Below are 15,221 nucleotides of genomic sequence, written 5' to 3' on the forward strand. Positions count from 1 at the left end.
ATTACGGGATGGCTTTCCTTCCCCCAGGATTACATTGTAAGGTGTCTTGCCGAAATACTGCAAAAATATAAACAATTTCACATGACATAAATGACATGCACCTTAATGGTAATTTGTCTGTTTGATGCAGTCATTCCTTTACCAGTTAATTTATTCAAATAAAATTCAACCTTTATTCCCTATCTGAAACTTTGAATGCAATTTATCAAATTTTCAGTCCTCTGCGGTCAAGCATGTTTAGAGCATAAAACACAAAACATCGATGACTGCATATTAAGTAAGTGCTGTACATCGAGTGAAATCACATGGAATGTCAGTTAAAATAATGAATTGAAAACAACTGTCAACAGCATATTGCTTGTTTTTAGCTTTTGTCTAATTGCTGGGGTGGGTCTCGTGTGAGCATTTTGATGATGCTCCTCTTGGCTTGTTTTGTTTGGAAATGCTGGCTCTCTCACAAAGAGTCATTCATGAGTTGGACACTAATTTCACAGGCAATCATCGCACTTCTGCAGTAAATGGTGGAGTTACACTAATGAATACAGTTACACCTCAGTCAGAAGTTCTCGATGTACATTCATTAAATTGCTGTTTCTTTGTTTGCTTGTGTGAAATGTTGATGAAATGTATTTCACTCTTAATTTACATGAATTGACATCACATGTAAAAATATCGAGAAAAAAAGTGTCGTGCATCGATTAAGAAAAACAGAACATCCGAGTGGCCAAAAGTGGTGTGGATAATTGGAACAAATGTTCAGCAGAGCCACACCCACTTGCCTTGACTGAATACAAATGGACCGTTATAGAACACACTTCTAACATGACTTGCCACATATCACTCACGGAGGGTTTATTCAGCCTTTCCGCCTGAATTCCTAGCCTGAATTCAACCCCTTGTCTGTTTATTCTGACAGATGAGCCATGAAAAACACATGCAGCTTCTTTTGTACACAACACAGTTCAGATAAACACACGTTACGCAAAAGAGCATAATGCCTCCTTGGATATTGTCTCATCAGTAGTTTATGCACATAATTTCAATGATATTGTCAACATCTATGGTAAAGTATAATTAATTAATTAATTGGGCGATACTTAGTGAACCACTAAAATCAACATGCAGGGGACGCTCATGCAATTATAAGCGCTAATACGGCAGTTCTAGTATAATCTAATCTAATAGTCCTCCAGTTTTGGAGTATAATACCCAATCAGGGCTTTTAATTTTTTTCTTAATTCATTTTAAGTTGACTGTTGGAAATTGGGTAACAGACAGACATATTACCTTGACATTGCGCATGGTTTTTACTCTGCTTCGATAGGCCTCTTGGTTCATCTGTTCATTGTTTGGCTAAAAAACAGTTACCTGTTCAAGTGCTTGAACACCAAGTCATTGTTTGATAACTGCAAAGAAGACAATGCCGAAAGCCAGATGACCTTGTGAAAATATTTGGGCCGCGGCCGAGTTTGCGGAGCGGTCGGCGATTTACCGTGGGAAACGGACCTATCGCCCTTTATTGATCTCCTTTCTCTCTGTTCTGCCTTTGTCCTTCGTCTTTTGCTTTTGTATGTGTCAACTTTGCTGACTGTCCGATAAAAATGCTTCTGCGTGTTTGTTTAGACAAACTCTACATGGGCCCAGGTCAGCTGTACCAGGATCTACAGAACCTAATCCATGACCTCAGCCTGGTCAACCAGATCTCCGGCATGATCTGCAGCCTCAAAGGCAACTACCAGGTAGCTGTGTCATAGCACTCTGACCAGATCAAATTTTAAATTAATATCTAAGGCATCACCAACCACCACACACACACCATAAAGGTCAGGGTTTTTAAAAAGTATTGTTTATGCTGTGGAGTAAGCAATTTAGCTGAAGAAACATTCCAATATTTAATTCATTGGTATTGAGTACAATCGTTTTCTTTCTTTCTTTTTTCGGAACTGGCTAGTCAAGAGCGAGGTACAGTACCTGTTACGCCCCGAGGGACACATGTCTCAGGTGTATAGGTTAAGTGGGACATACTGACTGACTAAAAGCGGCTGTGTCCCTTGGCATACAATTTAATATGGTGAAAGACACAGATTCTTATTATAGTTTTGAAAATTGCTCCATGGACTGAAGGATTGAGGCCTTGGTGTCATCAAATGAGACTTTATATTAAACTAGCATTGCTATTGTTAGTTCATTATTTGATGGAGGCCAATGTTCATTTAATTCTCTTCTGTCCTATTTTTTTGTATGAACGGAGGTATTGATTTTTAACAAGTTTTCTTTTTTTTTTTTATCTTTTAGATTTTTGTACTAAAGTGTGCCGGTTTTCTAGGTATGCCGGGCATAGAAAAGGCTGGCAAACACTCAAGATGTGTTTTTCCTTTTTTTTTTTTTTTATGATGCATTTTTTTACTCTGCACAGTGTTGTTGTTAAGTCCATTTGGAGATAAAGATAAAGATAAAGATGTCCTTTATTAGTCCCACAATGGGGAAATTTGAAGTGTTACAGCAACTTTGTTGACATAATGTGTTTTTCGCTTTATTGATTAACAGTGTATCAATTTGGTGTTGAACATTATTATTTTTAGGTATTTTCCCCCTTAATTTTATTGCTCTTCTGTGCTTCTGGCTTTTCAAAATCCATTCTGCTTGTTTAGAATGTGAACCCCACAGTGGCCCAGGATTGGGTATCGGGTCTCCAGAGGCTGATTCTGAAGAAGGAAGAAGAGATTAGGGCAGCTGACCGCTGTCGGATCCAGCTCCAGCTGCCTGGCAAACAAGACAAGTCTGTTTTTTTGTTGTTGTTGTTTTTTTTGCAGCAATTTAATTTACTCCATTTCTCAGCAGTTCGTTTGCACTTATGTTTAGGCGGTATACACTTTTTGAGCAGATGCATGATCATTTCATCACTTCGCCTTCACCCCATGTCTCCCCCTTTTCCTGGATCAATTCTCACCTTATTTTCATAGCTTTAAGAGAGAGCATTAGATTACTTGGATGAACGTGTTCCTCCGTTAATCCTAATCAGAGGTATCAATCATGAGGGAGGAAATGTGCATCCTCTTCTGAAGGCTAACCATTGCTGCAGCTGCTTCCCAACATTAATGCTCATGTCACATTTACACATGTAGCGCAAATGCCTGAATGTTGTCCCTCATCCCATATATTTTTGCCTGTTTTGCATTCTGCCTTATCCTTCTGGCTTCTACTTTCTCATTCTCATCATTCCTGCCCTTAGCTTGTGAGATTATGCTTGGAAAGTAGTGCTTGATTTTTGTTCCGTGATCCCTCACTAGTCTCTAAACTTGGCAAATAAGACATGTTTTCCCTCCTGCACGCATGCACGCACGCACACTGGTTGTGGAAGTGATAAATTCCATTGACTTCTTCGGCTTCTGTCAGCCTGCATTTTTCAATCAGCACCGAAAGACTCCCCCCTTGGGTGATATCAGCCAAGACAGATTATTTGACTTTATTTGACAAGATGATCAAAACTGAAAATGTCTTCATGGAGTGGAAGTGAATAGAATGTTTTTCAATTTTATTGAAGGATCTTTTATTTGCATGGGCAATCTAATCAAATATATGTGTGACAAACGTCTGTGATAAAATGTTTGAGTACGTAACAGGAATAACGGAAGGAATTATGTTTATTTTAAATGTAATTTCAATGTTTGTACATTTAACCCACAAAATGCAAAAAAAAAAAATAAGTCAAAGCTTCATTGCTCAACTCATCAACTTTTTTTGCCCTCTCTTTGTCAGCAGGTTGGGCAAAGCCACATACTTTAGTGCAGTTTTCAATACTCTCAACCCAGCCATCAAACAGTCTTGGATCAGTAACTTGCAAATGGCTAAACTGGCTTTAGGTACAATACACTACTCGGCTGTAAAATGCTTTATTGTGTGTGCTTCATAATTATTGTCACATGCATGTGAGTTTAAAGTATATTCAGGGCAATTAAGCTCCATGTGTGTATATTTTATATTAGAGGAAGACAACCTCCAGGGCTGGTTGTTTGCTGAAGACGATGGAAACCAACTTAAAAAGCAGAAACACCCACTCTTGCTTAAACAAATGCCCGTGGTCATGTCAAAACTACAAGAATTCAAGGTGAGACTTTTAGAAGCTTTGTGCATGATGCTTTAAAATTACTGCTATACAATTCTTAAAAAGGTGACATTCGGAAATGTATTTTTAGAGTTTACCTAAGTCTGTTTCCCTGATAGTGTGTTTAGCTCTAGCACGACTTTGTTTGTGTAATAGTAATTGTCCACTACTGTTGATTCACCGCTTGGGGACAAAAGTAGCAGATTTTGCCAAATAATGTTCAAGAGAGGGAAAAAGAATTGCCATCCTTACTGTAGGATATAAATGCAAGTGGAAACAATGTGTTTAGATAGACGAACTGCAAGATCTCCCCTTGCGGACGATGTCTTCGTGTACATTTGAAAACCGCCTTGCACCCTCAACCTTGTGTCCATGTGTGATTGATGATTCATCAATTTTGTGTGCGCAAGTGAATGCACATGTTGGAGTTATGTCATTGATAGAAATATTTTTCCATCTTGACTGCGGTCCAAACTCTACTCTACTGAGTGTTAGTCTCGTATGTATGTTGAATTTCTTTTTTTAATTGTGATGAATTACCCTGTAAATCTGTAATATGTAATATTCCACGATTTCGCCGTCTGTGTCAGGTGGAATGCGCAGTGCACAACCCGGAGCCTTACATTAACCCTGAGAGCACAGCAGACGCTCCTGTCGTGGGTCACGGTTGTGTTTGGGTAAGATGTCTTTGACATAACAATTACTGTGATAATATGCAATTTGGCACTGAACAAAAACCAAATCATTAACTAAAGACTTGACGAATTAATATACTTTATGTTGAACGCATCCAGCAGCTGCCTGCTGAAGCTTATTTAGCATCTAGTTTCACATCCCTGCTTAGAGCAGCTGACTACACTTCAGTTAAGCACACATGTCAGGTAATCAGACACAGCTGTTTTTCACAATCTAGATGTTTTTCATTCTCTTTCATTCTTGTGTTATATCAGATCAAGTTTTTCATATGCGGTTATTTGTTATATTGTTATGGTTCTGAAAATAAATTCCAGAACCTTGTTTAGCACTGCTAATGTCACATTTGGGCAATTAGGGGGAAGCTCAATATATACATGACTAGCACTGATTATTTTAACAGTAACATGTGAAACCCAATAGATTGTGTTGATTTATGTTAAGGTGAAGCAAGAGAATCGAAATTGTTACAGGTGTGCTGTTTTTTAACGTGACTCAATAATTGTAAGGGTTACTGTTTTTGTGATATTGTGCTCATTTTATCATTTGATTATTTGTTGTACCTTAACTTTGTGTTTCGATGTTTCCGAAAGCCGTGTTTGTTTTCTTTGCTTTCATGACTGGGTACCTCATAACTCCTGACATGGTATGTAGTTCAAACATCGCAAGAGCTCAAATGTAAACACATTGCACTCTGCAGGTTGCAAGTTGCACCAACCAGATGGGCCAAATAGCCATTGTTGCCATGCAGAGCTGCAGCCCAAAGGTGACGGAGTGCTTTAATGTGGAGTCTCGTATCCTGTGCATGGCATATGTCCCAGCAGAAGAGCCTCAGGAGAATGATGACAAAGTCCAACAAAACAACCAGGTCTTGCAGTCAAAAGCCAGTGTTACACCCACTGTCTGCCTGGGCATGGAGGAGGGCAGGTAAACTTGGAAATGACTAAATACTTCAATGTCCCTGTACAATGCATAATTTGCAGTAGCATGACCTTATTGGTTTGTTGCATGACTGTGTATTTTGTATGTACAGAAATTTGTACATATAGAAATAACTTCTAAATGAATTTCATTTAATGAGTACGAGTCAACTTTAATTGAATTATTAATGGTGGTATATGTATATGGTATTGTCATGTTAGTAAAGCATACTCAATGGCCTACATATTAGGTACATTGCATAATCTTGATTTCTGTTTGCTGCAATTCAAGAGCTGTGTTTCGTAAATACAGCATTAAACATAACAATGATTTTTAAAAAGTCTGACAGCAAAATGCAGCATAGTGTTAGACCACTCCACATGACAACTATCCATCCAGCCATTATCTGTACCGCTTCTCCTCATGAGGGTCGCGGGGGTGCTGGAGCCTATCCCAGCCATTTTTAGGCAGTAGCCAGGGGTGCACCCTGATTTGGTTGCCAACCAATTGCAGGGCACACATCGACAAACAACCATCCACTCCCACACTCACACCTAGGGGCAATTCAGAGTGTCCAGTCAACATGCCCTGAATGTTTTTGGAAGGTGGGAGACACCGGAGTAAGGAAACCCACGCAGGTACGGGTAAAACATGCAAACGTGCCGCGCCACTACAACTATGATGGGTTATTTAAAATTAATAGCCCTCTGACATGAGTGTACCTAATAAAATGGCCAATGAATAAAATATTTAACTTGACACAATTATTCTGTATGTACGAGCCTGTAATATTTTTATTTTATTTTTTTTTGTTTTTAGCATTATTGTCTACAAAAGCAGCCAGCGGTCCAAAAAAGTGCGCCTTCAGCAGTTCTTCACTCCAGACAAATCCACTGTCACTAGCTTGGCTTACATGAAACGCTGTTTGTATGCCGGCCTGGTCAGTGGCTCTGTGGCCATCTACTCCAGATCACAGGGTATGTCTCTCAGTGGGATGGCTTAATGCACTGTTTGTTGACCCTCTTAAATGGCTGTAATGAGGCCAATTATAGTTAAGTCACTCTAATTGTGTAAAACAGAAACATATTCACTTAGATAATTGAAATGTGTTTTAAAACTTTGTAAGAGAGCACCATTTGCTCCGGTATTTAGTCTGAGCCAGTTTCCACTACAACGCATGAATCAGTGCAGTGTTGCTAAGTTGGTGTGGCTCTTGCTGTTAGTGTTAGAAAATGAGAGGCTCACTGTGCATCGAATGATCACAGGTCAACTTTTCTCTTGTGTTGTGGTCCTGTTTCCATTTGCCCGGTTGTCTGGGAGAAACCATTCTGAAAGAGGTGACCTATTTAATGTCCTCGCTTCCAGACATACTCAGAGCGAGGAAAGGATCCAGGCTGAACTCTCTTCCCACAGTCTGTGCCATGCTCTGCTTTGTTCCATCTGCTACATGGCTTTCATACATTCGCTGTGGTTCACTCGTTTTCTCTTTGGTGTCTTCAAAATACGTCTATGATCAGCATTAGTCAAATCCAACATTTGTTTTAGTAACTACAGTCAAGATATTTCTCAGGTTGTCATCATATGACTCAAATCAGATGTCTCAGCTTAGTTTCCAGCGACTCTCTTCTGCAAAGCTCATCTATTAGCTGCGTGTGTCTTTACGCGTCCGCGCTGAGTGAGAAATGTTCACACTGAACTGTGTTTTTGACTTCCCATCACCACTTGCTTTGATTGCCACATCTTTTTGATCCTTCATCCGCCGCCTACTAATTAGGAGAGAGCATCACAGTGTCTTTAAGCTTTGGGAGAGCAGAATATTTTCATTTTGGCCTTCTATGCTTTCAATCATATGCCTGATTTTTCATCCCCGAAGCAACTTTTTCGCTGAAATGTGATGCTTCATGCTTTATAGAATTGTGTTTTATTACATTATTCTGTGGGATAACATTGACCTCGGTCTCTGTTGCAATCCTGCTGCTTCTGAACATTTTCACAGCAACTGTACTTAATTAAAGGGGTTAGCTTTTACAAATCAATCACTTGTACACGTATAGATTAACTGGGTAAAAAAACAGAACCGTTTTGTCTTGTTTAAAAAAAAATAAAAGTGGGTCTTATGGGTTGGAAAATAAGTATTACAAAATAAATTCATTCCATCCAATTGATTTTTTTTTTGTGGAGAAATTTCAGCCTGTAAAGCTTTGTCATGAGACAATTTTTGAAAACAGACACAATTGAGGGAATGCTAAGTTTTTGCCATTCTCACTTAAATTTTTAATTGTTCAACTTCTTTGGCAGCCCATTTCGCACAGCAAACTAGCGAGAAAAACAAAACTGTGCCCCTGAATAGTTTCTGCCACATATGCCCATATGCGGTTCTTCAAGACAACCGAGCTGATCCATACTTAAGAATTCCTAATGATCAGTTAATCAATTATTGATAGATCACGCCTATTCCTCTTCCCTCAGTCCACGTCGTTATATCATAAAACACAGCTACTGTATAGAAACAAGAACACAAGCAGCCAACATTCCTCTGTGGAGCGCTGTCGCACTGCTGATCAAACACTGAATTGGGGCAAAACATCAAAAATCGCTGAAGTGACAGAGACGCTGCTTTGCATCCTTAGTCTTACTTTGGAATTCTCCGTATGCATATGTGACGCTGGTCAGTCATCCTCATTCTGCTCTGCTTGCTCTTGCTTTGAGACTGGTTCTATGTGTTTGGGGTTGGTATATAAGAGGGAGGCTGTGATTTGGCAGAGGTCACACGTCATCACCACACAGTGGGAGCAACATCTCGATGAGGCTCCACATCTTTCGGGTGAAGGTTGATTTTAATGTTTGTTGCAGTTGTCATGAAGTGACCGATGAGGACTGCAAGTTAATACTTGAGTATTTTTGTACTTTTCCAGCATGGCTCAATCCTTCTTTGTGTACTCTTTCTGCATGCACATCTATTACAATAATACACGAAGGGCGTTGCTGGAATGCTAATTCCACCTAGTCTCCGTAGTGTGAGATTACCTCTGCTTTTCCAGTCACTACCGTACTGCTGTTCTTGGGGAAATCTCTCCCAGCATGGCACCTCTCCTACTCTCCTCTGCTTCTTCAATAGCTGCCTTTGTGCCGCCACTTGAACAAACACTGTCGGTGAGGCCTCGTTCACTTCCTGGTTGAGATTAGGCAAATCAGTGCGGCATCTGGAGGAAGTGAACTTCATTTTGGAGACGGGGCTCTTCTCACAATGTAATTCACACTGGAGTCACATTTTTTTTAACGTAATCGTTTTTTTGTTACAGGTGTACTCTGTCCAACAATTCAATAACTATATGGGCAGCGGCTTTTATGGCAGTTGGAAGAAAAAAATGAAAAGAAATACACCGGTGCCTTTAAATGTGAATGCCTGTCTTTGTACAAAACTTCAAATTGAGACATCTGTTTATTGCATGAGACATCAGGGCATCAGTAGATTTTTTTTTTTTCTTTCCACTCTCACTCCAAAAGATGGAAGGCTATTATGGATAGTGTTCTGCAAGACATTAGTTTAGTGAGATTCAAAGGTTTAACTCGGCAATTGTTGTTATTGTTGTGACCTTTTGTGAGACTCATTCTAAAAATTGGGCGACAAAATGAGGAAAGAAGATGCAAGAAACAAAGAACTTTGTGGAATTACCTGGGAAGTCACTTGAGGAAGTGGGTTTTGTGTTTATATAGTGGTCGTTTGTTTTGAAGTATGTCCGTCCATCCAGAGGATCCTTTGTAAGTTTGGAGGGTGAAAGCTCACATTATCTGTGGAATTTATCTTAAAAGTCTTTTATGTGGTTGGCGTTACGAGTTAATTGTCGGCCTTGCAGATGCTATTGAATCATTGTAGATGGGTGCACAATCATGTTGCAACACAAAATGTGTGCTCCCTTTACGGTCTGAAAGCCGTGTTTCATCTGTGCTGAGCTGCCACTGTGGGTGCCAGGCACATGGAGAGCTGAGTGTGTAGGAGGTGCGAGCAGGATGGAGTTCGGCAATGACTAATGCTTCACAGCACATCTATATTCATAGTGAAGGCTATGAAAATCATCAATGGCCTCTCCACCAGTATTAGAAATGTTCTTGATGCAAATGACCTTTGAAGGTGACATTTATAAAGGCACAGTGTCGACATCTACTCGATAAAGTTCAAGAAGAATGACCTTTATCGTGAGATTGCAATGGGCCATGCAGTAGTACAAGTGCAAAGGTTGTAATAAATGAACGTAACTCATGTTTTTATGTAATATTGATTTGTCACTATGCACTACAGATGGGCTATGGATCAATGATGAGCCCAAATTGGTGAAGCTGGGAGTCTTGCCTATCAAAGCCATGCTGGCTGTAGAAGAGCACCTCTGGGCTTCATCTGGCGGCCAGGTCTTCATCATTGGCACACAGACACACTGTGTGGAGGTAAGTACCACACGGGTAACTTAAAGAGGCCAGTTCATTTTTTGTAATCTGTGTGAGGATTAAAAAAAAAAAAGTGCTCATTTCCTCTTATCTGTCCCCGTCTGCCTGTGCAAATCACACAGGAAGCACACTCAAGTGGGAGATATGATGGCATCCCAAATCATCTCCTATCCAATTGTTAACTCTGTGGGAAAATGTGCCCCTCTAAAAAGTTGGTTAGCCAAGGACACAGAAGAGTGACAGACACTGTAGCAACTCATGATTGGCTGCCAGGATGGCCGAGTGGTCTAAGGCGCCGCGTTCAGGACCCAGTCTCCCCAGGAGGCCTGGGTTCGAATCTCGAATTTCCCCATTGTGGGACTAATAAAGGCAATATTATTATTTAGTAGGGAAAATAAGAAAAAAAACACAAGGAGAGTCCAAATGAAAATTTAAAACTTCATGTGACATTAATAGTAATAACAATATCTGATTGCCCTCCATTGGGCTTTCACTTTCAAGAATATGGCCTTTCCTGTCCGTGTTCCACTCTCGTTTCCGAAATGGAAGCCCAAGCCATGGGACCTGAAATAGTCTCGTCCCCCTTACATGCACTCACTCATAATCTGTTTAGCCTCATTAAGCTCATTATGTTAGACCACCTGCCTATCTTGCTCTTATTCCGCTCGCCACTGAAGAAATAGACTTAATCCAGTCACACAGGGTGAGTCGTATACAAGTAATTGAGTTCTCATGTTTATTCCTTTTATCAATTAAATACACATTAAACACATTTCATGCTTGATTATGAGCTATTTATTAGGAGAATATTGCTCTGAGGTGCTTGTGAATGGACACCACTCGACTAAATTTAACTCCACCTCCATGTAGTGCAATGTGTGCTGAGGTTATGTAACTTTTGGCTTTGAGAATGCCTGCTTTATTGTCTTCCTGAATGTGAATTCAGTTTCACACTTTTAAATCTTACCAATCTTTTACACCCCAAATTTGAGTTTCACACTGAAGTGCCTATTAACAAGTCTTAAAAATATTATTGTTCTTTTTTATGATCTATTCATAACTGTTATTTCTACTCATTTTACTTAAATCCAGATATTTTTTATATAGATATTTTTGCACCTTGTAATTGCCCTCTCACCTGTGCTGTTTTCCCCACCCAGAGTCAACTGGAGGCCCATCAGGAGGAGGGTATGGTGGTGTCCCAAATGGTGGTGGCTGGCGTGGGCATCTGGATTGCCTTCAGTTCAGGTTCCACCTTGCGCCTCTTTCACACTGAGACCTTGGAGCATCTGCAGGACATCAATGTTGCCACGCCTGTCAACAATATATTGCCTGGTAAGATAACATCATTTACAGCAAATGCCGTCATTTTCGGACTACATAGTACACCTGATTAAAAGTCACAGCAACCCCATTTGGCCGTTAAAACAAATGTATACATTTAATGGCCACGTCGCTTCATTGGTTGGGGGTCTCCATGTTATAAAATGCAAAGAAAGACATCACACAGAGGAAGTTTTATTAATACCTATAGACAGATCAAAGTTTTTTCCAAACAATGCCAAACACGACTATTTAGCCCTCTTATTGAGTGTCGCACAGCAAAAGCCCCAAAACCACTTTGTTCACACGTTCTCAGTCAGTCTTTGTTCTTATCCCATCAGAGTTACAGCACAAGGCAAATAAGATGATGCGCTAGAACTGTCATCATCACGCAGCAGTGCAGCCATTCGAAATCCATTGGTAATAGTGGATTGTTTGTTACTGCTCCACATTGTCGGAATTCACTGGCAAACTTCAGCAATAGTTGCTATGCTAAGCTTCACTCTTAGCATGCAGACAGTTTTGGGTAAACCTTTCGTCATCCATGCCTTCCACTGTACTACCATAATTCGAATAGCATAGGAAAAAAGTAGCGGCTCGCAGCCCGAAAAGTCTGGTTCTGACCATAATAGGCATTAAGAAAAGAAAATTAAGGAAATTTTGGCCCTTTGTGATTTTCAAAAAAGTGACACTCAAAATCATTTTTAATGCAAAAGTGCTGCACACGACTTCTATTCTCATCTCTCTTCAAATGTCCATCATTTTGTCACATATAATTTCAAATGCTGCCGTATTCATGGACAGTGACTTCATGTTTCACTTTCTCAATGCTTGTCGGTAATTACACATCTGTGGAGGTGCTTATTCAGCCTCCATGGCAGGTTTGCCATACTTTCTCATCTTTCTATGGCTCTTTCAGTCCAAACACTGAACAAGTAACCATTCATTTCCACTCTATTCAGTGATGTACCAAAAACATTTGACCCCATGGGGTCCTCTTTTTGCCTTTAAGTCGAACCCAAGTGAGAAACTCAAGAGTAAAAGGATTGAGACAACAAAGTTGCACTGTAAAACTCAAACACACAAACCTCTGCTTGGCTGTTGAACTAAGCTGTCGTAATCGATGTTCATGTTACCCTTGCCAAGTATGCCAACAACCCCCGTATCATCACGTATGCTTGCTTTTAAACTTTGTGCTCATAATGATCCTGATGCCTATTCCTCTTTGTCCCAGAGGACATTACATCGATGATTTACAAAAAAAAAAAAAAATATTTGGACTCGTCAGACCACAGAACCCTTTTCCACTTTGCATCCGTCCATCTCAGGTGAAATTGGGCCCATGTAGTACAATTGTGTCAAGTTAAATATTATATCTCCCAATGAAAGAGGAGGACTTTGCTTCCACATAAGTTTAAGTCAAAGTAACTCTGACAACGTTCAGTACAAATCAAGTTAAATGTCTGCACAGTAAATGTCGCATGCCGAAGTCATCAGAGAAGCTGGCTGCTACTTTAGATCTTTTAATCCGCTGTGTTACATCAGCCTTGACCCAAAAACACAGAGCCTGAAAGAATGAGTGCAATCACTTCTGGAGGGGAGATTACACTTTCCTGCAAACTCTTGATGTGTGTCTTTGTCTTGCAATGATAGTGAGTGACATTTCGTCATCTCATTCATGTGCTTGGGAGAACCATATGCGTGGCGCGGTTGCCCACAGTCGTTCTGTTCTTCAAATCCCTCGACAGCATGGGCAACAGTACGGTGACTGAAACAGCTCGAAGGATTTGCTTCTCTTTTGCCGCAAGATGACAGTAACATTTAAAACTATTTGGCTTAAAGTATGCAGTTTCCTCTGGCTCATTTTGCACATCTGGCATTTCTTTCAGGTCTAGTCGTATTTAAAAGGACGTGAAAGTCCAATCGCAAATCATGAAGTGCATAGATTTGTGGAGATGCTTGGCGGAAAGTATGAAACCAATAGCCTCATACCTTAAAAAAATAAAAGGGGAAAAACAGATCATGTGACTGAAGTGGGAAATTGAGACGGTGTAATTTCTTTTGCTCTTTAAATGCTTTTGTGTTCACCTGATCTATCGGGATGACCTCCCTGTGATCGACAGTTACAAACGGGTAGGCCTCTCCTTTTGAGACGTGAATGATAAAAGCAGTCCGCTGTGGGAGCTGACTACCCGTGTTGGCTAATAAGATCCATGCAAGTGAAGCGGAAGTTGGTTTCTGTGACAAACTACACCACACATGGAAAGCTTTGCTCCTTCGGTTTTATTCTTATCTAGACTTTTCCAGAATGCTCTCCAGGGGATTTATCACCGCAAGTTGTTACTGTGGGCCAGATTTAGACTTGGAAAGGTGCTGCCTGTGCATCATCTTTGGTGTAATTAGAGCAGGAGGGTTGGCTGCAAGACAAACAGTAATGATTTCTTGCTCTAAACTGAACTGGTTTTAAGGCAAGTAAGACAGACTAATTACATTGGAATATCGAAAGACCCCAAAGGGGGTCATACAATGTGGAAAGACTCAAATTCAGCATCTAAATCAGGGTTCCATCATTTGACAGATACAAACCCAGGTCTACTGTTAGATCCCTTTGACCAACGCAACTAATTGGTGACACTGGATGCTTGAACTAAATTTCCATTGTTTGTTATCGGAAAACCCGATTTGAAGCCATAACAAATCACGGTTATCTATTACCCCTTAACAGCTTATGCTTCCAGATTCCACAGCAAACAAATCAATACAAATAATGTTGACATTAAGTAGAGTTGTGAAATCATTTTGTGTGTGTAACACATCGTAGATATCAGGAACATTAGGGCGTTGTCTTTGATGTGATTGCTTCATGCAGTAGCGCTTTCAATTTGCCCTTCTCATGTTCACACATGTTGGAACAATTGCACTACCCACCTACATTTCTGTCTGGTGGCTCGCCTTAAAAACGCCTCGGCATAATATGCTGTAATAGCAGTCATTTTCATGCTTAAGCCTTGCTAAGTGCAGCTCATTTCAGCGTAATTCTGTGGTAATAGTCGTTGATAATATTTCTCGTTTTCGCTCAATGGCTTTGTTGTCCAAAATGTTTGTCAGAAAGCAAGAGGATGGTGGCAGTCGGTCGGTGTACACAGGGTGTGCTTGTTTCTACTGCTGTGTGACCTAAAAAGGCAGCCATGTGTGTTTTAATGAGACAAACATCAGAGGGGCGGGGCAATAAATGATATCTCTGGCTTGTCATTGACACTACTTTTATTTCTCATCTGCCATCAATTATGATGCTTGGGTTTCTGAATGCTTCCCAGTATTACAGATCTACATGAACTCTGCAGCGGGACTTGGAAAAGGTGTTGTAAGTGATAAACTATGTGTTTTACACCACTTTTAATATAGCTTGGAAGCATTTTATGTTTATCATGTGGCCCAATTACAGACTGCCGTGCTTCTACCTCCACGTAGCACAAAAACGCTGGTGTTATGGCTGTTGTGTAAAAATATTGCACAAGACTTCCACAAATCTTGTCCGCATCTATGACCGAAGGGATTGCGCAACATAACGATAGACTTAACCATGAACTGAACTGTACCGCTTAATCAAAATTGGGGCTCCAGTGACCCTGATTAAAAAGTGAAAATGTCCACATTAACCGAGTACTTTATCATCTTAAAAGTCAAAGGCTAATCCAGAAGAATGCTATCTTCTCCACCCATGAAGAGAGAAGCA

General features: G+C 40.3%; 1 protein-coding gene across 2 annotated transcripts in view; it reads left to right on the forward strand.

Moving 5' to 3' along the window:
• Positions 1 to 15,221, forward strand: part of arhgef10 (Rho guanine nucleotide exchange factor 10) — a 51,732-nt gene that overhangs the window by 30,747 nt on the left and 5,764 nt on the right. Inside the window, exons 19-27 of one of the 2 annotated variants that reach the window (XM_088318837.1) lie at positions 1,624 to 1,739; positions 2,652 to 2,779; positions 3,763 to 3,863; positions 3,987 to 4,108; positions 4,696 to 4,782; positions 5,499 to 5,725; positions 6,539 to 6,696; positions 10,020 to 10,162; positions 11,323 to 11,497. In XM_088318837.1, coding sequence (XP_088174963.1) covers positions 1,624 to 1,739; positions 2,652 to 2,779; positions 3,763 to 3,863; positions 3,987 to 4,108; positions 4,696 to 4,782; positions 5,499 to 5,725; positions 6,539 to 6,696; positions 10,020 to 10,162; positions 11,323 to 11,497 — 1,257 coding nt within the window. The remainder of the gene's footprint in view (positions 1 to 1,623; positions 1,740 to 2,651; positions 2,780 to 3,762; positions 3,864 to 3,986; positions 4,109 to 4,695; positions 4,783 to 5,498; positions 5,726 to 6,538; positions 6,697 to 10,019; positions 10,163 to 11,322; positions 11,498 to 15,221) is intronic. The other variant, XM_088318848.1, reaches the window with a different exon arrangement.

Source organism: Idiotropiscis lumnitzeri, chromosome 1, assembly GCF_059441095.1.
Source record: "Idiotropiscis lumnitzeri isolate Australia: NSW breed Sydney's pygmy pipehorse chromosome 1, RoL_Ilum_1.0, whole genome shotgun sequence".
NCBI lineage: Eukaryota > Metazoa > Chordata > Actinopteri > Syngnathiformes > Syngnathidae > Idiotropiscis > Idiotropiscis lumnitzeri.